Genomic DNA, 26,832 nt, shown 5'->3' on the forward strand with positions numbered 1-26,832 from the left:
CTAGGGCTGATCCCAAGAGGCGAAAGCCTGAACAGAACAAAAAGGCATTGGCCCCCAATGCGAGAGACGAATCCTCCAGTGTGCTCCCTTTGAACTGGAACCTACCATCAATTCTCTCAGGTTTTGAGTTCTCTGCCTACACTCTGAATTTGGACTTCCCGGCCTCTGTACTCAGGAGAGCCAGTTCCTTCTGATCGCTTCGGACACACATCCTATTGGTTGTGTTTCTTTAGTGGAGCCCTACTGACGGGTATGATGTCATCATGTCATCCTTACAGTCTGTATCGCAGCCCACCGGATTGTCTCCTAATATCAGGCATGGTCTCTGACTCCCTAGGAGTGAGGGATGGACAGTCTGACTGGCACATTCCCCTTGATTGAGCGCCCAGCACTTTCCCGGAATAATGGCAAATGCACCTTGATGTGTGACCCTCCTGGAAGGTTGAAGTCTGGCATTTCCGGAAAGCCTCTGAGCTCAGTACAGAAAAGACCCCTTTCTTAGTGGGGTCTCCTCTTCACCTGACCTGGGGGACCCTAAATCCCCTAAGGAGTGTCACATACCCCTCAGGGAAGATTACAGGCCCCACCCTTTCCTGATAAGAAACCTGTCCAGAAGCGTCTATGGATTCCTGGAGATACCCACGCAAAGCTAATGAGATGTCTTGGTGTCTTGGCTTTCAACCAATGACTTTTAACCTGGAGATTCTCTCCTCCTCATAGGATAATTAAGTACTGCTTTTCCTTCTTATGATTGGACTGGCTTGTTACATGTTGATTAAGTATTCTGGCATCTCTAGCTCCAGTGAAGCAAACACATTCACCCTAGAAACCCCTGCCCACTGCCCAAGGTTTATAAATCCTTGATTCATGAATAAAGGTTGGTTGGCTTGGTCTTTCACTCCTCCACCACAACCGTCTGAGACTCGTTTATTCTGGGGAGGTATCACCACTGGACGCCCGGGGCTCGACTGCCAGTCAAGGCAATCAAGGCAGCGATGGCAAAACTGACTGCCGGTGAAGTGCCCGCTGGGCCTGCATCTCACCAACCTGCCTGCCAGCTGGTTTCGGGCATTCACGGGCATCCTCTGCTGTGCCTACCTAGCGTGGCATCTTAACAAAGGCCTGTAACACTTTTGGTATCATCACAGGCCTGTGGAACTCCTGAGTTTCCACTGCGGTCTGATACCCGCAATCTCGATCTAAAAGAGCTGACTGTAACACCCAGTGGAAAACTCATTTCCGCCACACCGCCAGTGAGACCAGGAGCCTCACCTAGTGCACGACTCTTGTCCTGAGTGCTCTAAGGTGCCCCTGAGTGAGAAATAGGACCTTTAATATTGAGGTCTCTGAGAAGCAAACAGTATCTGGATTGGCCAGATGGACACAGACTCAGGCCACAGCTGGACTCAGAGCATACCCTGAAAGTGTGAAGGAAGCAGGCCTCGGCCCAAGAGGCAGAGGATGAGAAGAAAGGAGTGATGAAACCAATTGCTGGTCTTCTATACTCTTTCTTCCTCTTCCCACAGGCACTCTGTGTCCTTGCGCTTACATTTGAATGGCCCAGGATTGAACAGTTAGACTTAGTGTCTTGAGAAATCATGGCCAAAAATCAGCCTGGGACTTACTTTTCACCTCCCTTGTTTCTCAGTTTCCCTCCCATGGCTTCTCTGGCACTCTCTTCTGAGTCTCTGTTGCCCCAGGTTCTGCTTTCTAGACACCCCATCTTAGTCTTTTAAAATTCATTTGCCTCACTAAGAAATTACTGCTTTCTTTTTTTGATGAGGGTCCTAAAAGACGCCTGCCCCACATGATCTAACTTTTTGTCCCTATTATAGTTTTGATAATTTTTACTCCTGTTCCAATTAGCCTGGCTGCTCATTTGAGAGGATGCACCCAGCCTACCAACCACGACAGACACACCCAATCAAAGGCAGAGTTGTGGAGCCCAGTCCCAACTGATGCATCTATGACACAATCCCTGCAAGGCTCAGGGGTCATTGCAGAAGAGGGGGCAGAGAGACTGTAAGAGGCAGAGGAATGGGGAGTTTGCTGTGAGACTGTGTCTTCTAGAGATGTCAGGAGTTGAATTCATGAAGCCTCACCAACTTGACTGTACCTAAACGTGAGCTAACACGAAACAGAACAATAGATATCTAATGTGGTCCAGGGAAGGCTGCAAGGCCCCAACCCTACACAGAGCACTGCAGGCAACTAAGGGATGCTGAGCGTGGGAGAAACAGTCTTCTCCAGGGAAGAGCGCATTGATTGGTTATCCAATACCAGAGTGTCATCCCTGAAAACATACATACATGTAAACATTATATAGACTGAGCAGGTTGTATTTTACACACACACACACACACACACACACACACACACACAAACACACAATATGTATTTTTATCCCTGCTGCCATTCTCTTATCACATATTTGAGCTGACCTGACATAGGAGAGCTCAGCTGGACATGTTGGGCAAGGCCAGCTCTTCACTCAAAGGTAGATGCCATTCTCCTTTAAATGCTAAAAGTCAAAACAAAATCTAAATCCCGAGCCGGGATGTATCTCAGTGGCTAGGGTACTTGTTTAGTATGTGAGGCGTGGGGGCCTGATCTCGAGCACTGGATCAAACAAGTATGGTGCCTCATACCTGTAATCTCAGCTCTTGGGATACAGAGGCAGGATGCTCAGAAGTTTGAGGCCATCCTATGCAATGTGGTAAGTTCAAGGCCAGCCTGAATTACATGAGTCCTTATCTCAAATGGAAAGTATGTGTGTGTATGTATGTATGTATATATACATATATATATATATATATATATATGTATGTATATATGTGTATATATACATTTTATATATATATATATATATATATATATATATATATGTATGTTTTGAATGAGTTTCAGTTAAAAATCATATTGGTAATAGAAGGTACAGGCACCATGAGAAGAGCACCTGCAGGCTTGGGTCCTGCTCTAGCTGTGCCTGTCTGAGTGCACAGCAGCACTGCAAACTATGAGTGCTGCCTCTGGCTGTTCTTCCCGCCAGTCTACCAGGTGAGGAAATTTTCCATTTCCTTAGAGGTGACCCTCCCTGCAACACTTCCTTGTTCTCTCTCTGAAAAGTCCAAGGTCAAAGGATATGATTTTGTGTGTTTTACTAAACCGCAGAGAGAAAAATAGAAATGCACCTTTTAATGTGAAAGTTAATACCGTGGGTCACATTGAGACATGATCTGCAGCAGGAAGGAGTAGACCAGGTGTCCCCAACCAGCGCACTGGCAGGTGACAGACACTGTGACAAACCACATGAGGAGGAGAAGTCGGGACGAGTCAGGAAGAAAGGCAAGGATTCTAGGTGGAGGAAGGAACAAGATAGATACTAGAGCTGAGCATGATGGGATTTGCCAGTCATACCTACATCTAGAGGCTGAGGCAGGAGGATTGCAAATTCAAGGCTAACCTGAACTACTTGACAAAACTTTTTAAAAAATAATAAAATTAGAAATACATTTCAAAAAAGAGCTCACACCTCTAATCTCAGCACTCACAAGTCTGAGAAAGGAGGAGTGCGATAATCTGAGGCCGGTTTGGGATACAAAATGGGCATCAGGCTATCCAGCGCCACATGACAAGACACAAGAAACAACAAAGCAAAAACCAGTTGAGACTCTGGGGCTAAGGTGACAATGAAAGACACCACCAAGGAAGACAGGTGGAAAGCTCCAAAGTCAAACAGACAAAGCAGGCTTGGGCCAGGAAAGCAGACAGCAGAATGGAGCAGAGAGGTTCAAACAAGCATCATTATAGCATCGAAGCCTCGAGTGACAAGCTTTCTGCTCCTGCAGCACAGAGTGAGAACATGTGTGCACTGTGTGCGTGTGCCTGTGCGTGTGTGTGTGTGTGTGTATGTGTAGACACTGTGTGCTTATGTGCTATGCAGGTGCACTGTGCCTGTGTGCATGCACCCACACATTAATGTGGCGGTCAGAGGGCAACCTTGACTATCAGTCATGATCTTGGGTCCTTCTGAAACAGAGTCTCTTCATTGCTCTCCTGCTGTTTATGCTAGGCTAGCTGACTCATGCGCTTCCAGAAGTGTTTGCCCTGTCTCTGCCTCCCTCCTCCTTGTAGGAGCACTAGGCCATGTCTGGCTAGCCCATGGATTCTAGGGACTTAACGTCTGGACCTTACACCTGAACAGCAAATCCTTTCCCCCACTGAGCCATGTCCTAAGCCCAGCAGGATAGAGAGCTTTGAGGTCACCGCTCGAGGAGGCAACTGGGTCCGCCCATCCTCCTTATCCAGCTGTGCCCCCAGGTCCTAATGGCTTTATTTACGAAATGACCAGAGGCAACATTTCCCCCAGCTCTGCACCACTGCCATAATGCCATCGTCTGACCTGATGTTATAATTTCTCTCATTCTAGGACTGGGCTAGGAATTCATACGCGCTTACCTTCTATCTCCAACGCTGTGGCCTGGGGACGGTTGGCGTATCTTTATACAGACTGAAAACCCGAGACAGAAAAAGGCGATTCTCCAAAACTAACCTAGTCGCTAACCAGTGGAGTCAAGGAACTTATGTGCAAATCCAGAGTCCACCATACAGGCTGTGGGTCCTATTATACACAACCAAAGGAAGACAGGATGGGGTAATACAATCAGGGTCCCTCCTGGGAGTGTCACAAGGTAGCCTGGTGGACTGCCCACCAGAGTCTTGACAACTCCCATTTTGTGGATAAGGAAACTGAAGGTCAGGGAGGAGGGCGGGCCAAGTATGAGCACCATTGGTGCCTTGTATTCTGAGCACTAGACTTGCTGAGCTGGGCAGGGAGAGGTGTGCAGTCTACAGCCTGTCACCTATTGCCACTGCCTGGCCTCAGAGCAGGGTGCATGCAGCATGCCACCCACCAGGCTGAGGAGTCATGAGGCTGACGGTGACAAGTACAGCTGAGAGGCTAGAATCAGAGCGATTGCTTGACTCTTACTGGTTTTCCCACTTTCTTCCCCCTCTCCCCACGTCAGGGCCAGCGATAAGGATATGTGGCTACGGCCATCTGGGGGGCCACGCACATCCTACATGACTGGTCTCTGGCTCTGAGAGTCTATGAGGGTCTCCTTCCTCCATGCCGGGTCCCTTTGTCCAGTGTGACAGCAAAGATAACACAGCCTGACAGAGTCCTCCAAAGTTACAAGCCAAATCACAATGACGTGGCAACTATTCTCCTGAATATACATAGAGAAAAATTGAGATAGCCCAGAGGTTAAGAACACTGACTGCTCTTCCAGAGGTCCTGAGTTCAAGTCCCAGCAACCACATGGTGGTTCACAACCATCCAAAATGAGATCTGATGCCCTCTTCTGGCCAGCAGGGGTACAAGCAGGCAGAGCACTGTATACATAATAAATAAATCTTAAAAAAAAAAAAGAAAGAAAGAAAGAAAAAAATTGAAAGCAGGGCCTCCAAGAGATGTTTACAGACCAGTCCTGCAGTGTTGCTCATACGGGCTAAGGGAGAAAACAGGTGAATAAGGAAACAAAATATCCATTCGTGCGAGTGACTCCAACTCAGCCTTGGAAAGGAAGGAAATTGACACAGGCTACATCACCGGTGAGCCTCAGGGAGCCACTTAGCCCCGCTAAGTGACAGGGCCAGAAGCAGAGGCACCAATCAGCTGTGTTAGAGAGAAAAAACCGAAAGCTTGGGTGCCAGAAAGGAGGGAGGAGCTGGTGTTAAGTGGGTACATGGTTGTAACTTGGGACAAGAAAGCAAGTTCTCGAAATGGATAGTGGTGTTGGCTGTACCACAGTATGGCTGTGGACCACATAAAAATGACTGTGGAAGTAAACGTCATGTCATGTATATTTCACTATTAATAAAAGCTAAAGTGACCGTGCACACACATGTGTGCACAGCATCTTAAGGTAAGGTAACTACTGCAGAGGAAAGAAGAAAGTCTTTTTCTTTTTTTTTTCTTTTTGGTTTTTCGAGACAGGGTTTCTCTGTGTAGCCTTGGCCATCCTGGACTCACTTTGTAGACCAGGCTGGCCTCGAACTCACAGCGATCCACCTGCCTCTGCCTCCCGAGTGCTGGGATTAAAGGCGTGCGCCACCACGCCCGGCTCTTGCCTTTGGAACAAGGTTCTTCCTGAGTGTTGCTCTACATTGGACTCTGCACTCCCGTCCTTGGGTCATACTACTATTCACCTGAGCTGCCTTCCTTGAGGTTTGGCCAGGGGCTGTGTACTCAGAAGATACCTGCCTGGGATAACACGGCCTGTACAGAAGGAGGAGATGGCAGAGGGGGTTTCTGGAGCCCTTCTTTCCCTGCCTTCTTTCTGGCTCTCACACTATGTGGCACATCAGGAGCTCATGGGAACCTTGACATGCTACATGGCGATGTCAGAGCTGGAGCCTGGGTATTGTGTTCAGTAAATGAGGCCTTGGGAATTGGAGAAGGACAGGGTAGGCCCTCCTCCTATACACACTGCACTGTCCCTTCTAATATGGACATATCTTCTTTATTGTCTTAGGTGTTCATTTACAGGCAGGATCTCATGTATGCCAAAACTTACCATGCATGTGCCACCATACTGAGTTTGTGTCATGCTGGGGACTGAACTGAAGAAGGCTTGGTGCACGCTACATAAGGGCTCTACCAACTGAACCATGACCCACATCCCTGTCTTGTTGGGTTTGTTTGCTTTTTTATTTATTTGTTTAAAGATCACTCTTTTTTTGTTTGGTTGGTTGGTTTTGTTTTTCGAGACAGGGTTTCTCTAGGTAGCCTTGGCTGCCCTGGACTCACTTTGTATCTCAGGTTGGCCTCGAACTCACAGAGATCTACCTGCCCCTGCCTCCCAGAGTGCTGGGATTACAGGCGTGCACCACCACGCCCAGCTGGTAAAGATTACTATTGCCAGTGTGGTGGCACGCACCTGTAATCTCAGCACTCTAAGCGATGGAGGCAAGAGTGTCTCAGGTTTGGAACCAGTCTGGGCTACACAGTGAACTCCTATCAAAAAATAACCAGGGGTTGAGGATATAGCTGAGTTAGGCAGAGTGCTAGCCTAACACACTAGGGCCATGGGTTCCATGCCCAGCACCAAGAGCTAAATCCTTCTTAAGAGTGCATACATTTTCCACAGGCAGGATGTGTGGGCCTGCCTCCCCAGAGGCCAAGGTCTTCTCTCCAGCCTCCTCCAGGAGAACAAACTCCAAGAGGGTGGCCTAGCCACCTGTACAGCCTCCACAGCTGTCCATCTGGGAGTCCCAAATCCAGATGTAAGGCCTAGGCTGGCCACCAGAGATGAGGGAGTTGTGGAAAATATTCTGAGAAGATTTTTGGCAAGGAGGGAGGAGGCCACATGGGTCAAGAGGCCCTTTGCCACTGGGCCGGGACTGCAGCTATACATTGTGATTTGTGTGGGAAGGAGTAAGCTTTGTCACAGGTGGGAGCAGTCTTGGCGGGCTTTACCCTTGGGGCACCCCATGAATACCTTGTGACAGACTGAGTGGAGCCATCCTGGGTCTGGAATTCAGGAAGCAGACCTGGGAACCCCACCTGGACTATTGTCTTTCTAATGGACCCTCACCGGGAGAAGGAGCCGGTCCTTCCCACGTGACTGAGGGAGTTGGGGAAGAGAGAACAACAAAGTCGGCTGCAGAGAGAGCGTGCGGGGGCAGCGGACAAGCTGGATCAGCACGCACGCCAAAGAGACACCTAAGGATCTGTCCCGTGGAACGGCTACTGGAAGGTTCACTCTTTTGTCCCTTTAACCTTTTTCCTTCTTGTATAAGCTAGTTGGGTTGCATAATAAAGTTTAATTACTAAGAAACAGAGTCAACAGATTTGAATGCCAATTTGTGGACTGAGATATCTGTAACTTAGTCCTGCTGACTCCTACTGACTGAAAACGCCAACTGCAGCTCTGGTTCTTCTGAGTGCCTGTCTAGGCCTGAGGGCCTTCTGTCTCCTCACCTGCAGGCCTGTGGTCATGCCTGCCAGAGCAGGGTGTAGGCCGAGCAGATGGTCTGGGCAAGGGTCTCCACAGGGCTCTGGGTTCTGGATGGAATTAAAAGCCAATAACCTATCTGAGGGAATTACGGTGATGAAAGGAAACTCATCTTTTAAGAACAGACGGGAGGTGGATGACTGAAGTTCCAAAGAATGCTGTGGTTGAACCTTTTTTTTTTTTTTCTGTTATTTGTTTTCTGGCACAATCTGTCTCTGTGACTGAGCTGAGGGCTGTGTCCCTGCGACAAAGGCCTCTTTCTTACGACAGTTTAATAGCTCCAGTATGGCACAGCCCTGACTCTCCCATAGGCCCTGCTCTGAAGGTTGCTGAAGGAGGTAAAACGCGGCTGCTTTTCTGCAGTCTGGCTCAAACTGAACTGAGGGAGATTTGGAGCTGGAGGATTACCTCCCAAATTTTAACCCCCTCCTGTCAAAACTGCCAAAGACAAAAGGAAGCAGATGCATGGGCTCGGATGGGACATGGATTACAACACGGCCTTGAGGTGCTACAGGAGGAAGTGGTTTAGAAGGCAGGCACCGGGTTGGAGAGGTCCAGGGGCAGCCAGGGGAGGCTCTCCCTATGAGTTCCTTAGGGCCAGTGGAGCAGAGATTTCTCAGGGTTCTTGAGGCCAGAAGTCCGAAGCTGGAGGCATCAGCAGGGCCAGGCTCCCTTCAGTAGCGCTAGGGAGGGTCCTTATCTGCATCACTCGAAACACTGCCATCGTTGGTCCATGGGCATCTTCCCTCAGTGTGTCTGTGTAATCACACACCCCCACTGTCTCCTTCTCCTTGCCTCTTGTCTTATAATCCTTCTAGTCATAGAGGACTTCGGACCCACTGGAATCCAGTTTAAGCTGAGCTGAACTAGCCAGGACCCACTGCCATGTAAGGACCTTCCCAGTGCTGATGGTTAAGACAGCACGACTCTCCCCCAGCATCACCTCCATTCTGGAACTTTCTAAGACAAGTGACCCCTGCTCTATATCTCTATCTTCCTCTATGACCTTGCTCATCTGTCCACCTGTCCTACAAGGTGAAGCTGGGCAAGTGGTTCATGACATAGGTGCCACCAGACTATTTTGGGCCCACCTCTCTAGCGTATTCCATCCCTTCCTCGCCTCTCCCTTCCTCCCTTTACCTTACCCCTCCCTCCTCCTCCCTCACCTCTCTCCCTTCCTTCTTCTTCGCTTGCTCCCTTCCCTTTTCCCTTTCACCCACCCTTTTCTACGCAACCCGAGGAGGCAGCCATCCAGGGCTACAGTTCTCATCAGAGTGAGAAAGCTTTCTTTGAGCATTTGAAGCTCTTGCTCAAAGCCTTCTTCAACACTTCCTGTAGGAATGGCTTCCTGTAGGAATGGCTGGGTGGACTGTTTCCAACTGAGGCAAGTTTGCACACACTGTCACCCAGCATGCCCAGGGAAACAGAAAAATGTCCTTGACCGTTGAATCAGGGCTGCTATAGACAACATCTGAGGTACTCACAATGAGGGCTGACACACCGTTCCTATTGTAGCTAATCCCAGGTCCCTACCACTTTGGGAGACACTTTCCAAGCCTTTAGGTTACAAAAGATGCGCGCCTTCAAAGCAAAGGAGGGCAGTGGTTAAAGGCATAGGCTCTGGAGTTGGGCTATTTAGGTTCAAAACCCACTTCTGCCCTGAGCAGTCCTGTCAGCAAAAATGTCACATCTGCAAAAGGAGGATGACACCATCTCTCACACAGAGGACCAGAAGGCATAGACAGCAGCCTGTGGGGGACACAAGGTCTCCATGTTAGCGGGAGCTCAGGAAAAGGCAGCTTCATGAGTTTTGGAATCTGATGGACTGAAGTTAAAGCTCATTACTTGCTAAAGAATGGCCACACCTCTGCCGTGGGGCAATAGCTCCCACCATGGAATCATTATAAACACACCACTGGTGACACATACTCTTACTCAGTGCCATATGGGCACTAAATATCCCAAAGCTACCTCCTTGGTCCACCATGCAAAGTGTATAGGGGTGTAGACCCCCCCACACACACACATACACCATTGGAGTGCTGCTTCATTGTTCTGTCCTGAAAGACAATAGCTTCCTTTCTGGAAGTTTCTGCAAACAGCCGCTAGGGAAGATGGATGGAGCGGTGGAGAAGGGAGGGAGCCATATCACTGAGTGCCTGGGAAAGCTACATAGAAGGCACAGTGGCTCCCTGAGGGATCTGTGAGCCTGCCCTCCCCCGGGCTGCTCCGGGGAATAACAGAGCACATGTTGTGAATCTATGGCTCCTGCTGCCAAGATGTCCAACCCCTGTCTCCAGGGACTTGGTTGGGGGTGGCTGAGGCAGTGGTGGAAGAGGAAGGGGTGGGCATAAAGGGCCCCTTGTGCTACTGCTGGGGACAGAGGTGGCTGCTAGCCCGGGTGGGGGTGGCTCGGTGGCCTCGTTTTGAGACAGCGACGTGTGTGTGTGTGTGTGTGTGTGTGTGTGTGTGTGTGTGTGTGTGTGTGCGTGCGTGCGTGCAGTGAGATCAGAGGGGCTTGGGAGTGACTCCAGGTAATTAGGGAAGCAAAGAAAGACTCTCTGGTTGGGCAGAGGGCTGTCTCTGCTAAAGTTGCTTGTGGGTTTCTGGGTAAGACTTCGGTATCCAGCGCACTGCCGGGGTGGGGTAAAGGTTAAGCACACTAGGCAGGAACTACCAAAGCAAGGAACAAGGACACATCAACCCCACGCTGAGGCAGGGCTAAGCACTCTGCTTAGAGGGCTACTAGGGAAGGCAGGAGGCAGGATGCTGAGGCCAGGAATCAAGCCCAGTGCCTGAAGGGAACACATAGATGGCCGCTTGTACCAAGAGCCCTTAGCCTGAGCTCTACACACTGCAGAAGCTGCTTCCACACAGATGCTCTGGGTGACAGGGATGTAGCGCTGGCTTTGGGGTTTGGACTGGCATAGGGATAGGGGAGGGGTGAGAGCAGGGAGCCCAGATATCTGCTACAACATATAAAGGCCCCGTGAATGCCTGTCTCACACTACTGTGGGTGCTTCCTGTGGACAAACTTGGGTAATTGCTGGACCGGTCCCCCACTGCAGTAGCTACTATTACCCATGCTTTATAAAGGAGAAGCCGCTCATCACCTCAGGCTCTGAACCTATATTCCCTTGGGTATTCTGCCGCATGCCCCTCGGGATCAGAGATCAGGGTAAGGACTTGACTTTCCCTCTGACTGGTGATGGGTCTGTGATAGGGTACTCCTTAGGGCCTCCGTTACTTGTGGCTCCTGTTGGCAGTGTGACACTCCCACGAGAGGAAAGGACAGCTCAGTACTGAGCACCAAGAGGAAAGGACAGCTCAGTACTGAGCACCTGGCAGGCACTCAGCAGAGACAGACACCGCTCCTTATGCTGCACAGAGTTTACTGCGCAGGCCATCAGGGCTCTTGGGATGAGCACAAAGAGGGAAGTAGGAAGCTACCTCGCGTGGAAAGCCAGAGCTGAGATCCCAGAGGTCTCTCCACTGTCTAAGGTGGAGACAGGGCCATCTCAGTCCATGGAAGCCATCCATAGAAGTGGGTCTCTATTCTATCTAGGATCTTGCTTGAAAGCATCAATTAAACACACACACACACACACACACACACACACACACACACACACACACACACCAAAAAACCTTCAGAAGCAAGCTTGCCTCTGAAGACCACTTAGAGCCCATTACTGCAAGTGTATTTTTCCACTAGAAATGGCTGGAGTATCATTCTCCAAAAAAAGATGGAGCCTAGGGCTCAGCGGGATGCCATGCAGATGCATGAGTGATCAGATGCCTTATTATCTGAGATGGTCCATGAGAACCCTCTTAACTGTGGTCAGAATGGCTCAGACCCAGTTCTTTCACTATCTGAGGCTGATGAAACAAGCTAGTGTGTGTGTGTGTGTGTGTGTGTGTGTGTGTGTGTGTGTGTGTGTGTGTGTGTAGAGATGGATCAGCAGCTAAGAAACACTGTTCTTGCAGAGGTCCTCGGTTCAGTTCCCAGCAGTCACATGGTAGTTCACAACGACCCATGACTCCAGTTCTAGAGGATCGGATGCCCTGTGGGCATGGTGCACAAACACACATAGGCAAAACACTCATACATAAAAAAAAATAAAATAAAATAAAAGAAATAATTCTTATTAAATCTACTACAACAGTAAATGTCGCGTACCTGTAGTAAAAAAGAAAAAAGCCGAGTTGACTTTTTGGGGCTTAGAGGTCGGGCTTCCCACACCTCCGCTCTCCTTGGCTGCTGTAGCTTCCTGCTCTATCGCTATCTCTAAAGAGCATCACAGAAAAGCTCTGGTTTAATTCTTGGACAGAAGGAATGAAGATGAATCTATTTTGTGATGAACTAAATGAGGCGTGAAATGCTGAGAGCCAGATACAGGAATATCAAAATGCTGGTTTACAAAACATCTAAGGAATGTTTGCTAACTCCTACAAACGTAAATGACAGAATGACAGATAAACAGATAGAAGATAAAGATAGATAGAAGGATTAATAGATAGATAGGGTGCAGCTTCACAGAGAAAGTTGATGTAGGTGTGTGTTCTATTTAAGCCCAAAGTCAATGGAGGGACTCATCTCAATTGCCTTTTGAAAGCCTTCCTTCCCGTTACCTCACCTAGTGAGCTATGACGTTAGGCCACCACACGATGGTGCTGTGGGCCATTTTCTAATGCCACTGTGGCTCAGAAAAGGAAAACCCAAGGAAAGGGATTGCAGCCACTTCTAGGACTCCAGAGATGACAGTTAGATGGGGTCAAGAGAAAGGTTTGCTCACTTAGGTGAAACTGAAGGATCTCTGAGTGCGGTGGAGGTGAGCGAAGGGCTGTGATGAGGAGAGAGGCTGAGGGGGTAAAAGGTGTTATCTTGCCCAGGTGCCTGGACACCATCATGCTAGCTGCCTAGAGAAAACTTCCAGGGTTAGTCAGAGGGCATGGGGAGGTCCAGATCCACAACCCAGAGGAAGACAGGGTCTCCCTGGGATGTCCCTAGGGGCAGAAGGGCAAACACACACACTGCTGCGTGCATTCTCATTGGGAGGCAGATCTCATAAGTTGTTCCTTAAAAGATGCTCAGTGACCCAGGAAAATATACCCATCACTACTTTATAGATATGTTTTGACCGCTGTCTTACATGACTGGTCAAACATACAGCAACGTGTGCATTTTGTAAACCAAAAGACGCAGCTTATGTCATTTATGGTCTCTACTCTTGGATCTGCTATCAGGCACAAACTTGGTCTTAAATGAGCAAGTAGCTCTGAATGCAGACTAACCGGCCACATATCCATAAGTGCTTGGACACTGGGTAGCAGCAGCTGTCCAGGGCATGCAGCACAAAATGCACACAACCGGCCCTCGGGGTGCACTTTTGTGGGTTGTCCAAGGCACGTGGTCAGTCTGCAGCTAGCATTATGCACAGCCCTGAGCCAGGACACCTGTTGAACTAATCAGTCCAGGAATTCACAGACCATAAACGCCCCTAGCCAAAGCTGGAAATGGAGCACAAAGCGCAGTGTTTAAGCCTAGGTTTCCTCTGCGTTCCCTGCTGGTTTGAATTATGTTCACCATGAAGTGAGGACTGAGGGTGTGGTCTCCGCTTAATGATACTTACGAAAGGAAAATCACTTTAATCATCAGACTCCCCGAGGACATGTGGTCTTCGGAATTTCTTTGTGGTTGAAGCCAAAAGAAACCACCAAGGGGCCAGATCAGAAAGCAAAGTGAAGCTCAGCCGTGTTTCTCTTGGCCCACAGGCTGCTTCTGCCTGCCTGAATCCTCTTGACTCAAAAGACCCCTTTTTCATTTTGTACAGACAGTGTCTTGTGTCTCTGGCTAGCTTCCAACTCACTATATAGCCGAGGATGACCCTGAATTTCTCAATTTCTCTCTTCACTTCCCACTGCTGAGATTTATAGACACGTCCACCACACCTAGTTTAGTCCACACTGGGGATTGATCCCAGGACGCTGTGCATGTTAGACACACATTCCGCCAACTGAAACTACATCCTTGGTCTGCATTTTTTTTTTTTTTTTTTTTTTTGTGGTCTTTTTTGAGACAGGGTTTTGCTAGGCAGCTGGCTCACATGATAATTTATATGTAGTCCAGCTGGCCTTAAACTTACATAACTCCTACCTCAGTTTCCCAAAGGACAGGATTATAGGTCTATACCACCATATCCATCCTGGGCATTGATGTTAGAAGGAAAAGCTACCCCTCCCACTTCACCCCCCAAGCTGATCCACTAAGGACTGGGTGACATGAGGAGAACAGTAACGGCATATGGGCACCTGGTGGCAGTAGCGACACACCAGTTCTGGGCTAGGTCTGTCTCTTGCCTTATGAGGTCAGGGCAAAATGCTGGGAATGGAAGAAAGCAGTTACTGCAATATTTACTTTGTACTGTTCTCTTCTCTGTGGCGATGGTTGACATCGAGTGACAGTTTGGCACCCAAGGGCTCAGTGATGCACTTGGGTCAAAGCTGTGGACTGTGCCCACTATGTCTAAGTCTGTGAACTTTATGTAGAAATCCAGAGAGTATGTTCCGTCTTAAGAAGTCTATGTGAGCTCTTCACTCAGTCAATGGAGCAGGAAGCCAGAGACAGCATGTAAAGGAACCGACGATTCTGTTTTGAGAAAAGTTTGTTTACAGAAAAGGTGCTAAGCCAAACTTGGTTGGCTGTGTCTATGTACACATTGCTCTGGAATATGATGAACCCACTGGAAATCAGAATTAAGTGGGGGAAAAAATGCACTGAGGGACAGGACAGTGCGATGGCTCAGTGGGTAAGTGTGCTTGCTGCCAAGCCTAATGATCTGAGTTTGATCCCCTGGACTCTCATGGTGAAAAGAAAAGAGCTGACTCCTGTAAGTTCTCCTCCGCCCTCCCCTCACCCCCCAAACACACACAGTGCTTTGACAACACATCTACCTTCACTGGCATCTGGCATCTGGCTCAGCAACATAGAACTCTGTAGAATGTCAATTGCTTCCTGGAGTGGACGGCTGGGACCTGCCGGCATCCTTAGAGAGGGCCAGGCCACTTGCAGTCTATTGTGGGGCAGCTGTCAGCGTGTGCCGAATAACTCCTGATTCACATCAGCCCTCAGGGCTACTGAAGTTTGTACTGTGAGATCAGCAAACCTTTTGTCCTGTGGTGGAATCCTTCCCATGGCTCCAGAGTCCCCCTGCCACCTCTCCAAGCCGTCCCAGCTCAGCCAGGTGGCGGCTTCCAGCACTTCTGGGGCTCTGTCCTTAGTCTGCACCGAAGCTGAGTAGGGTTCGGGCCACTGGGGGAGGGATGTGTTCTGTCTTCAACCTGCTTCCCTTTTGTGAGCCCTAGGGGGCTCTATCTTGATAGATTCTGCCCATCTGCCTGGAGGATGCCCCAGGGGCACCCTGGGCATCTACTTATTGCACTATCATCCCCACTTATCCCAGCTGACTGCCCTTATGCTTGGTTGAAATTCACACTACAATTGTAGAAGGCTCACCCGTTTCTGGGTTCTTAGATGGTCTGGTTTCCATCACTCCTTAGATTATGCAGATCTTAATGCTCCTTCTGGTTTTAAATGCCCACTCACAAATTATGCTGTCTGCTGCTTCTGTTAATGATGATCAATTATATCACACCGAAGTCTGATAATGTGGCCTGGATGATAAAGGCCTGAGCGATAATGGCTCTGTGGCACGGCACCAGGCATCTTTGGGAAACAAGCGCATGTGCTTAAAAAGGCCACGGCTTCAGGGCTAGAAAGATGGCTCAGTGGGAAAAGTGCTTCCAATAAAGAAGCATCAAGGAGCCTGGGTTTGAATCATCAGAGCACACATAAAGCCAGACATGGTAGTATGCTCATTATCCCAGCGTGACTCTGGCAGGATGGGAGGTGGAGACCGCAGAATCCTGGGAGCTCGTGGACAGGCTAGCCTGGTGTATGCAGTGACGAACAGGAGACTGTTTCGAGGTGGAAGGAGAGGTCTTTAATAGCTTCCTCGGTGACTGAGCACTTCATTCCGCAGGGAGGCTCCTTAGGCAAAAAGTAAGCAACTCAAAATAGCTGCAGGAAGTCCCTGAAACTGACCAAATTCACCAGGCCCCTCCCTGGAAGGGTGAGCAATGAAAGCTGAGTGGTCCCTTTTGGGGAAGCTGTGCCACAAAGATTCAAGCTGGACTGTTTAAAAAAGGTTCAGAGGAGAAGAGCTGTAAAAACGAAACAAAAACAAAAAAACGAGACCAGACCAGCTGCCTGGAAGTAAAAGAGACTAACCCTGAGTTGGCTGGAAGAGGTTTAGACCAAAGGCCACTCTCCGACCTGCTGAGCTGCCTGCAGGCTGTGCAGTGTGCTCCAGGTGTCCCAGCTCCTGTGAGCTGTCACCCTTGCTGGGGTGGGACTTGGTGATGCAGCTGACTTTGAGTCATTCCTGCTCCTATAAGTGACCCCTCCCCCATATTCCTGTAAGTAACCCCAATAAAACTCAGTGGTTCACCAAGTTGGATTTTGGTGGCATTGTTCTGTGGTCTGTTGTGGGTGCCCTTGCTGGGCTGGGTAGACATGTATTGTCAGGAAAGGTTTCGTCACACAAGGACTGACCCCTGAGATTGTCCTCTGACCTCCAGAGACATGCTGTATCATGCACATACCCTCCTCACTCACACACACACACAAATACACTCAGATTTTTTTTTTTTTAAAAAGGAATCACCCAGGATGGAAAAGTCTACTATGTGTATTCTCCGTTCTGTTCACTTTTCTGACATGTCCTTAACATGTGTCTGGCAGGGTTGTGACCATAGCTTCTCTCTCTCTTCACAGTTGAGACCTGGTTTGCTTTTAAACTGCTTGAGCTCATGCCACCAGGTGCATATAAACACATGCCTGTCTCATCATCCTGTAGTCTGTTCCCCTTCATACAATACCCCTCTACTCCTTCTGTGGGTCCCCACCTCAAGGAGAAACTGTTGCTGAACTAGCATCGGCTTTGTTTTTATTAGCGTTTGCACTGGGTCTTTTCAGAGCTTCCTTGTTGCTACAAAACTACTCTCTTTATTGTTACATTTCTCTCACTCTTTCTTTCTTTTTATCTTTCTTTCTTTCTTTCTTTCTTTCTATTTATTTATTTATTTATTTATTTATTTATTTATTTATTTATGGTTTTTCAAGACAGGGTTTCTTTCTCTCTGTGTAGTCTTGGCTGTCCTGAACTCACTTCGTAGACCAGGCTGGCCTTGAACTCAGAGATCCGCCTGCCTCTGACTCCCCAAGCACTGGGGTTAAAGGCGTGCGCCAACACCCCAGTCTCAGTCCCCTAGTTCTTAATGTCTACATAAAAGGGTACATTTGTTTGTTTGTTTCTCAGTGAGGCAATATCGCTAACTATGCAACAGGCCAGATTTAGACGACTTATCAACTTCCTCCGATGTCTCTGCGATCCCAACAAGGGCAGCATCTTATGTTCAGGGGCTCTGGCCTGGCCTGGTCTATGTCTCCAATACCCTTAATTCTGATAATACCGAGAACTTGGAAGAGGCTGGTCACAGGAGTTTGATGTCTTTTTCACACCTGTCGTTTTGCGAACGGCATTCTTTTCCTCGGTGGTAGTTGGTCCTCCTATCTGACTTTGTCTCTATTTTATTTTTGTTTTAGTGTTTAAAAAAATACTTTATATGCCAGGCATGGTGGCGTACACCTTTAATCCCAGCACTCGGGAGGCAGAGGCAGGCGGATCACTGTGAGTTTGAGATCAGCCTGGTCTACAAAGTGAGTCTAGGACAGCCAAAGTTACACAGAGAAACCTTGTCTTGAAAAACCAGAACAAATAAACAAACAAAAAAAATCCTTTATATTACTGTTGCTATGTATTACTATTACTTATGGGGTGTGGGGTGTGTGTGTGTGTGTGTGTGTGTGTGTGTGTACACGCATACACACTTAGGAGGGTGGATGAGTGCCTGAAGAGGCCAGAAGAGCTCCTTGGGCTCTGTAGAGCTGGAGTTATAGGCAGAGGTGAACCACCTGATACGGGCACTAGGAACCAAACTGAACTCTGGTCCTCTAGAAGAGCAGCAAATGTGCTGTTAATCACTGAGCCATCTCTCTAGTCCCTTCATTTTGTTCTAATCTTATACATAAGGGTCTGCCTTGAGACCCCCTGGATTTGTGGTTTCTTTATTCATGCCTTCCAGGACAAGATAGAGTATATAATTTATACTCTACAGCCTTGAGCAGTACAGGTCTGAGGTTTTGGTATCTTATAGATAATTTGCTCTGCTGTAGACCTAACTCCCCATGCAAGTTCTTGGACCATGGAATATTTTACAGCCCAGCCCCTTATATTTGCAGGTAGTATACCCAGGTCCTGATCTCTGTACCTGGGCTGTTGTTGCTTCCTAAACCCCACGGGAAAGGTCACATGTGCATGCACACCTCTGCTGGGCTTGGAGGCCACTGACCACTTTGCTTTTGGAGCCCTCTTTTCATGAGCATGTGATGTTTTCTTCTCTAGGCCATGGATACTGTTGGTGTTTCTTGGTTCCTTTGAGAAGGACCATGCAGGCCAGCTGAGTTCACCCTGCTACTGGAAGGACTGGGGCACCTTTCCTGCTCTTGGTCCAGTTTTATACAAACTGTGTTTTTACCAGCAGCTACACAGTGTTGGGGATGCACCGGTGCCCACTGAGGTGCACACAGACGAATGGGTGAGTGGGAGGGTGAATGAATATAGATCAGAAGATGAAGCATCTGCGCATCCTGCGAGACCCTAAATCAAGCACTGGGTGAGTTCGGGACAGACAGGGGGCAGGTGCAGAGTTCCCTCCTCGGTGTGGTAACTCAGGGACACCACACCCCCACTTCCTGCTGACCTGTTCAACACTAAGGACATCTTGATTTCACCAGAAGTTCTTTTCCTTACAAAGAGAAGGGTCCACCCCTTGACAAGTGAGGGTGGACCTACCAAAATGCACCATGCAAAAGTTGCAGGCGGCAATCCAAGACAGGACCTTGGATGTCCTCATGGCATGTGCATGTTCCCACAGCCCTCTTTCCTGGACTCTACTTACAGCACTGGCTCAAAAGCCGAGTCACCTCCCTTGAGCTCACTGCATACACAAGCACCTCACAGGCCTAGGCCTGACCATAGGCTTGGTTTGGCCTCGACAGTCTCAAAGATCAAAGGCGCTGCCTGCCCCACCTGCGGTTCATCAAGCTTTCCTTCCCAGTCTGTGGCTGCCAGAGGGACAGAATCTCACAGGCCATCACCTTTCTTCTCATGAGAGGAATATAAGAGTTGATATCACGATGTCACCAGGGTATGGTGCCACCAGACAGAGCCTGGCATATGAGTACAGTGCCCGGGGCATGGCTGTCACTTGCAGGCACTGACTTCATGGAGGCATATGTGGTCTCCCATGTTCTGGGAGAGCTTGGCCTTTGAATGTTTATAAGGTCAGCTCCCTGGGGCTCTCAGACTCAGGGACACTGTGTGAGCCTGGAGGTTCTCATGGCCTGATGAAGTCAAGTCCAATTTGGCTATGCCAAGTGGGCAGAGAGCCAAGCCTGCCCTCTCCCAGGCCATAGAAGCAGAGCGGTCTGTGGGATGTCATGAGGCATCAGCAGCCCTAGGTTCTATTTTATTTTATTATATTTTTTTATATTCCTTATATTCTAAAGGCCCTTCCTTCATTCCTTCACCCACTTTCTCATTTAACTTTTACAAAAGGCACTATTTTCATTATGATGCTAGAGTGAAAATGGCTTTGGCCAAGAGGCCAAGAGGCCAAGAGGCCAAGAGGCCAAGAGGTCAAGAGGTAGAAGGAAAGGCTAAGATTACACTTCAACCTAGCATCTGCCAGTGCTGCTTGCATGTTTGGAGCTTCATGGAGCAAAGACATCTTTTAACATATAGGCTTAGGATGCAGTGTTGGCCTGTGAGGGCATGTAAACCACAGGGCTCCGCAGCATCTGGGGACAGAGCTACAAACACAGGTGTAGCCTCAGCCCTGCAGCTGTGTGTAAAGGCCTCATGCAAAGATGGAGAAGGGGTAATGAGGAAAATTCCTCCTGACATTCCTGGCCAGTAGATACAGGTTATCCTCACAGGAGAGGTACACTGTGTGGGGAACAGAATAGCTTTGTGCTGGACTGTCTGTAGACAGTGTGAGGCAGTCTGACCCATCTGATTTGAGTGTGTGTGTGTGTGTGTGTGTGTGTGTGTGTGTGTGTGTGTGTGTATGCACACATGGGTGATCATGAATGCATGTGTGTGCCTGAGCATGTGGAGGCCTGAAGACAACCTTGAGGTGTTGTTCACTATGCCCTGTCCACCATTTTGTTTTTGAGAGAGGATGTGTCACTGACCTTAGGCTGGCTGGTCAGCTAGTTCCAGAGACATTCCTGTCTTGCCTCCTCAGTGCCAGGGTTACCAGTATGCACCACACTGCCTGCTTTCTCCGCTCCATGGGTTTTGGGGACCACACTCAGATCTTCACTCTTGTACAGGAGGCATTGTACAAGCTGGCTTTCCAGCCCTCACATACATGATGTTTCCAACTACTCGTGGGTCCAGGCGCTCTTACAATGGGTTTGATTAAATCCCCTCCATGCTTACCATCCCCAGCCATCTCTGCCCTATTGTTTCCACCCATCCTTGCACCTCTCGCCCTCCGCCCTCCGGAGGCAGCTGAGATTGTGGCCCTTGGATGAGAGGCCCCATGCTGCTGGCCTTCAGCCTGGAGGATGGAGTGGTCATGGCTGGGTGAGTGTGAGTGGCCTTGCAGAGCTTATCACATGAGGTGTAAACAATACCACATGGCTAGAATGAGGTGAGGGGAAGAAGGGCGGATGGTCTGGAGGAGAGGGGCGGTCAAATGGTGAAAATGGCAGTGCCTTAGCTTGGCTGGCAGAGTGCAAGCTGGTGGAAGGCAACCCCAAAGGAGGGACAGAACCTGTGGGACAGAGACGGTGACAGGAAAGCTCAACTTCAAATGCTGAGCAGAGACCCTGAGAGACATCTGTGCAGAGATGTCTCAAGGTGGCCAGCCCATGGGAAGGAGCTCAGGGTTGGGCTGGAGCTAGGTGTGGGTGCCGCTTGCAAGTAGATGGAAAATGGGTCCCCTAGGAATGGAGGAGGGTGCCTGGGAACATGCATGAAATGAAAAGAGAGGATGCTCCAGGGACAGACTGCTGGACCTAACATTTCTCACTGTGTGAGAAACAGGCAAAGGAACCTTCCGGGAAGACAATCTAAAAACAAGAGGGCGGGGAACACCAGGAAAGCCCAATGCCAAGAGAAACAGACTTCCAAAAGGACGGAGCCTCACAGATCACTGGTCTCTGCCTCTGCTAACCCTTCCCCTTAGTCACTATACGTCTCCCAGCATGCAGTTATATCTTGGTTGCATTTACCAAGTAGCCTCCTGTGAGAACAAGCCTGCTTGTCTGACTGAGTACTTCGCTCACATATGAACTTCCTCTAACCTCATTACTCTTGCCATGATGGGCTGAGGGTGCTTAGCAACCCTGTGCCAGCAGCTGACCAGGTATCAAGAGCAGAGAACAGAGGGGCGTGAGGCTCACGCTCCAGGCCCCATGCACTGGCTTACCTGGCACTCTCGAAGGTGGCAGATGCAGTCTTTTCTATAGCTCCAAATCCTACACCAACAGCAAGACCCTCTGAAATAGACACAAGGCACGGAGGTTAGGAAGCACTTCCCTCGAGGGACACAGCTAGTCGTTCTTGTACCTGATAGGACTGCTTTAGGCTTCAAGTGACAGAAAATCAATACAAATGGGACATTTTAAATTTAGGCTCATAGATGCCAGTCTGCTTCTGGTTTTGGGGGGGTGCGTGTGTGTGTGTGTGTGTGTGTGTGAGAGAGAGAGAGAGAGAGAGAGAGAGAGAGAGACAGAGAGAGAGAGACAGAGACAGAGACAGAGACAGACACAGAGACAGAGACAGAGACAGAGACAGAGACAGAGACAGAGACAGAGACAGAGAGAATTAATGTAGATTGTCAGTATGATGGGATTTAGAATAACCATAGGATCAAATGTCTGGGCATATCTGTCAGCTATTATTTCTTTCCTTCTTTTTCTTCTTTCTTCCTTCTTTTTTGTTTTGTTTTGTTTTTGAGACCCAGTCTTGCTATGTAGTCCTGTCTGTCTGGGAACTTCACTATGTGGAGCAGGCTGGCCTGGAACTCACAGAGATCCGCCCATGCCACCATGCCCAGGACAGGGGCATTATTTCAGTTAATTAAAGTGGAAAGAATCATCCTAAATCTGGGCAGTGCATTTCCACGGGGTCCCAAATGAAGAAGGAGAAAGTGATCTGAGCACAGGCACGCATCTCCCTCTGCTTCCTGACTGTGTCTGCCTCAGGCTCCCGTACCATGACTCCCCGCCGTGACAGACTGTGCCTCTGAACTGCTTCCATACGCGCGCGCGCGCGCGGAGCAAGCAGAGAGCTAGAACCCTCCCTCTACCCATTATCTGTCTCACACCTTGGGAAGTGAAGCCTCCCTGATGATACTTCACTTGTATCTCCTGGGCCAGAGCAAGAGCCAGGACCAGTGACAACAGCCCCCAGTGGAGGAGGGGATGGTACTCCTGCGATCCAGACAGGAAGGATTCCCAATACTTGTCGAGGTCAAGACCAAAGGCTTTTGAGCCACACTGGAGCATTTTTAATGAGAATGGCACTCTCTACTGAGAGAGGAGCTGATGTCTCTTCAGGATTCACTGCCCCTTTGAATGGCTTGTTTCTTTTTTCTTTCTTTCTTTCTTTTTTTTAAAGCTCTATTCAGTTGAGGTGGGTCAAAGATATGGGGACAGAATAATGGAGTGTAACGGCACACAGAGTAAGTAGGCTGGGCTGTCCCATGTGAGGGACAGAGATCACCTAAGACCCAGTATGGTTCAGTAAGATGCTATCATGGGAGTTTGAAGCCCAACAATCCTGCTAAGACATCAATGGCCCCTTCGGGTCTCACTTTCCTGTTTGAGTCTCTAGGTGGTACCTGTGTCATTGTAGGCTACTTGGTTCAGAATTTGAAATTCTGGTTTCTCACCAAATGCCTTAACCCTAGAGTACAGAGTTCTAGAACCTCCCAAAGTAGAGGAGATCCCAAGTCCCCAGCTGGAGGGATGCCTGGGTCATTCCTAGCTTCTGAAGTCACATGTTTGGAGGGGACAGTTTCTTCTACGGACCACACAGTAGCCTTGAGTCCCCAGAACACATGCTACACATGACAGCAGGCCACAGAAATCGCCCAACTGCTGCTCCTTTCCATAAGCTCTGGGGTGGAAGGAATCAGCAAAGTCAAAGCCAGGGCCACCAGATTGTTCCATTTTATTTTATTTTATTTTTACTCTTAAGGACAGGATCCCAGGTCCTGCTAAAGCTAGGCAAGGCTTCTGCCAGTGAGCTTTATACCTAACCCTCAAAACTGAGTTTATTAAAACTTCATTCATGGGACTAGAGAGATGGCTCACTGGTTTAGAGCACTTGCTCTTGCAAAGAACCCAGGTTTGGCTCCCAGAACCCACATGATAGCTCACAGTAGTCTATAACTCCAGTTCCAGGGGATCTGATGCCATCTTCTGACCTCTGCAGGCACTAGGAAGGCATGTGGTGCACAATCTACATGCAGGCTAAACAGTCATGCATATATAATAAAATGAGTTTATTTCATTTGCTTCCATTTATTTCTGAGGTCCCCACTGATCAAGTGTTTTCTCCATGTTGATAATGGCTTCCTACTAGGGTCCTGTTTCAAAATCCTCATCATCTCAAGTTCTTTTCCTTATAAAGTAGGGGGCTAATGACCCTTGCTATGCCAGGCTTATATGTGAATTATAGGTAGGGACTGTCATCTTCAGTCTCTGGAGCAGAGAGCATAAGTGACAAGATGCTGTCTCAGCTGAGCTCTGGTTCTGAGAACCTGGGCCCCCACAGCTATCTGGTCTACCTCTTCTCTTCCAGGTGGTCCCACCAGGAGTGGAAGCCATCACCCCAGGCAGAGGGCTATGTATAGGATATTACTATCTGCCTGATGAGTCTGAAGCTTCCCCATGGGGCTGACAGAGATGGCCTTATTTATTACCTGAGTATCAAGTGCTGGTAGGGCAAGCTGCAGTGGGGATGGCAGAGGGTCTGGGAAGACACTTTCGACAGAGTTGCCCATACCATACCCATGAGAAAGCAAAGTTGGGGGGCATCTGAGTTGCTTCCCCCAGCCAGCCTCCAACTTCATGCCACCCAGAGTTTATCAAGCTGTTGTCCTCTTCCATGAGGTATACCAACACAGCTGAGACACTCCCCATCCCAACCCACTCCCATGGGTGACACCAGACTGTCAGGACAAGAAGCTTCCCCAGGACCTCTGGACAGCTGGGGACAGATATCAAAAGCTGGAAGGAGACTAAGGCTTTTATTGACCCCAGACTTGCATATTTCCCTTTGGGGGAAAAATTGTTCTTTAAAGCCATAAACAACATCTGCTTGGTTCCTCTGTTAATGGCTTTTTTTTCCTAATTAGTCATTTTAATGTAAATCACAGAGCAGCCTAAAGCAATGGTACATAAGTTAATCAACAAAATAACTATCCCAGAGAGTGGCACAGCACACAGCCCCAGCACACAGCCATCCGCACACTCACTGATGATTTGAGATGGGGCAAAGAATGAGCAAAGTGACCCAGCTGTGTGCAGGTGGGGGCTGGCCTTGAACCTATGTCATCCTCTGCTACCATTCCCAGAATGCCATTTGATATCCGGTTTGCTGCCTGGGCTCATGGCTCTTCCCATGGATGTGGCATGGCTCTGTGGGCAGCTTCCTCTCCTGCAGGGTGAATGCTTCCAACTCCCAGCACCTAAGGCAACATCAACAGGGAGGCATCCACTAGAGAACTTTCTGTGATGGTTTCCAAAGTGGCAGGTCAGTCCTTCCTGTTCCCTTGCAAACCTAAGGAAAGGAGCCCCAACTCTCTCCCTTGAAAGTGGCCTCGGCTAGCCCAGGATCCCACAGGACTGAGCAAGGGAGAGAGGTAATAGAGGGAGAGGAGGTTTTCTTACTGTGCTCAAAGAGGGGAGGTGATCTACAGGAATTAAGTGAATGAGAAACTAAGATGAATGACACTCGCAGGAAGGACATAAATTAGAAAATCAACAGATGGAAGAAGGAAGCGAAGCGTTGGTGGGAAAGGGAGGGAGCTAAAATGCGACCTCTCATCCCAGGTGCTCCACGAAAAATGCAAATGGAGAAGGTAATTAAGACAAGAGGCTGGTGTGCCCAGAAAATCATTAGTGAGTGTCTGCCTTTAGCCCTGTGCGAAGAGAGGAGATAACCTGCCTGGAACAGTGAGGATGCTGACTGTAGGGGAGGCCACTTGGGGACTGGGACGAGGCGTCCTGTCCCTTGCCACTACCCTACCCTCACTGAGGCTCAGGGAGCATGGCAGAAGAGGGGTCAGGAAGATTGGCTGTAGAGCCACAGGTAGTGGGGTGACTGTAAAGAAACAGCAGGGGACTTGCACAAATGAATTCATTTGTGCACAAGATGCACAAGAGCTACAGAATCACAGCGCGCGCACGCACGCGCGCGCGCGCGCGCTTGTGTGTGTGTGTGTGTGTGTGGTGTGTGTGTGTGTGTGTGTGTATGGTGAGGGGGAAAGATCGGGGGTAGTGGGGTGGTGAGCATGAAGTCCCAGCCTTAGATAAATAACTATTGGCAGTTGATAGCCGATGGGAGAGAGAGGGTCAGTTTTCTTTACAGGTGTGGGTAGACCACTCTCCAAAGAAGACCACACATCCAAGAGTATACGGGGCGGGGGGCACAAACTGTGCTCGATGGGTTTTTTAAGAGGAGACGGGGACACAAAGTTGGGTGGGTGGGGAAGGCAGGATGGATCTGGAGCAGAGTAGGGGGAGAGGTGAATACGATCCAAAATGCCCTGTACATAATTCTCATAGAGCACAGAGAGAGAGAGAGAGAGAGAGAGAGAGAGACACAGAGAGACAGAGAGAGAGAGAGAGAGAGAGAGAGAGAGACAGACAGACAGACAGAGACAGACAGAGACAGAGACAGACAGAGGCAGAGAGAGAGACAGACAAAAAGAGAGGCAGAGAAAGAGAGAGACAGACAGAGACAGAGAGACAGACAGACAGATAGAGACAGAGAGAGAGAGACAGACAGAGAGAGATAGAGACAGAGACAGAGAGACAGACAGACAGAGACAGAAAGAGAGACAGACAGACAGACAGACAGACAGACACAGAGACAGAGACAGAGAGGGAGGAAGAGAGGAGAAAGAGAGGAATGTATGGCCTTTGACTGAGGCAGACCCAGCTTTGGATCATACTTAAGGTTCTTGGAAAGTTAAACAGAGGGTGATGTGGCTTTTCTCACAGAGTGGTCTTGCTAATGGCAACTGACCCAGGAGTGGCTAAAATTCACCAGGGCCCAGAAGCAATGCTTGACACTGTAGAAATCCTGTCTCTCCTCCTCCCAGTGGTCAGCTCATCCAACAAAAGTTCAGAGTACTCCATAACACCCAAGGCATCTAAGTAGATGGTACGAAAGTCAAGGAAAAAAGAAGTGTCTTCCTGTTGTGGGCTCCACTGACTCTTGGTTTTAAGGGTATGGGATAAAGCTTGCAAGCCTTTCTTGCCAGTCTTCCGGACATCAACATCTATGTGACTTCAACCTCGACAGTTGTCTTACTTGCAGTGGGCTGCTATGACAAAATACCACAGACTGACTGGTGCATAAACAAGAGAAGTTTCCATCTCACG

General features: G+C 49.0%; 1 protein-coding gene across 1 annotated transcript in view; it reads right to left on the minus strand.

The window, feature by feature from the left end:
• Nucleotides 1-26,832, minus strand: part of Slc39a11 (solute carrier family 39 member 11) — a 407,103-nt gene that overhangs the window by 46,064 nt on the left and 334,207 nt on the right. The window contains exon 7 of the mRNA XM_051158984.1: nucleotides 21,642-21,711. Coding sequence (XP_051014941.1) covers nucleotides 21,642-21,711 — 70 coding nt within the window. The remainder of the gene's footprint in view (nucleotides 1-21,641; nucleotides 21,712-26,832) is intronic.

Source organism: Acomys russatus, chromosome 16, assembly GCF_903995435.1.
Source record: "Acomys russatus chromosome 16, mAcoRus1.1, whole genome shotgun sequence".
Lineage (NCBI taxonomy): Eukaryota > Metazoa > Chordata > Mammalia > Rodentia > Muridae > Acomys > Acomys russatus.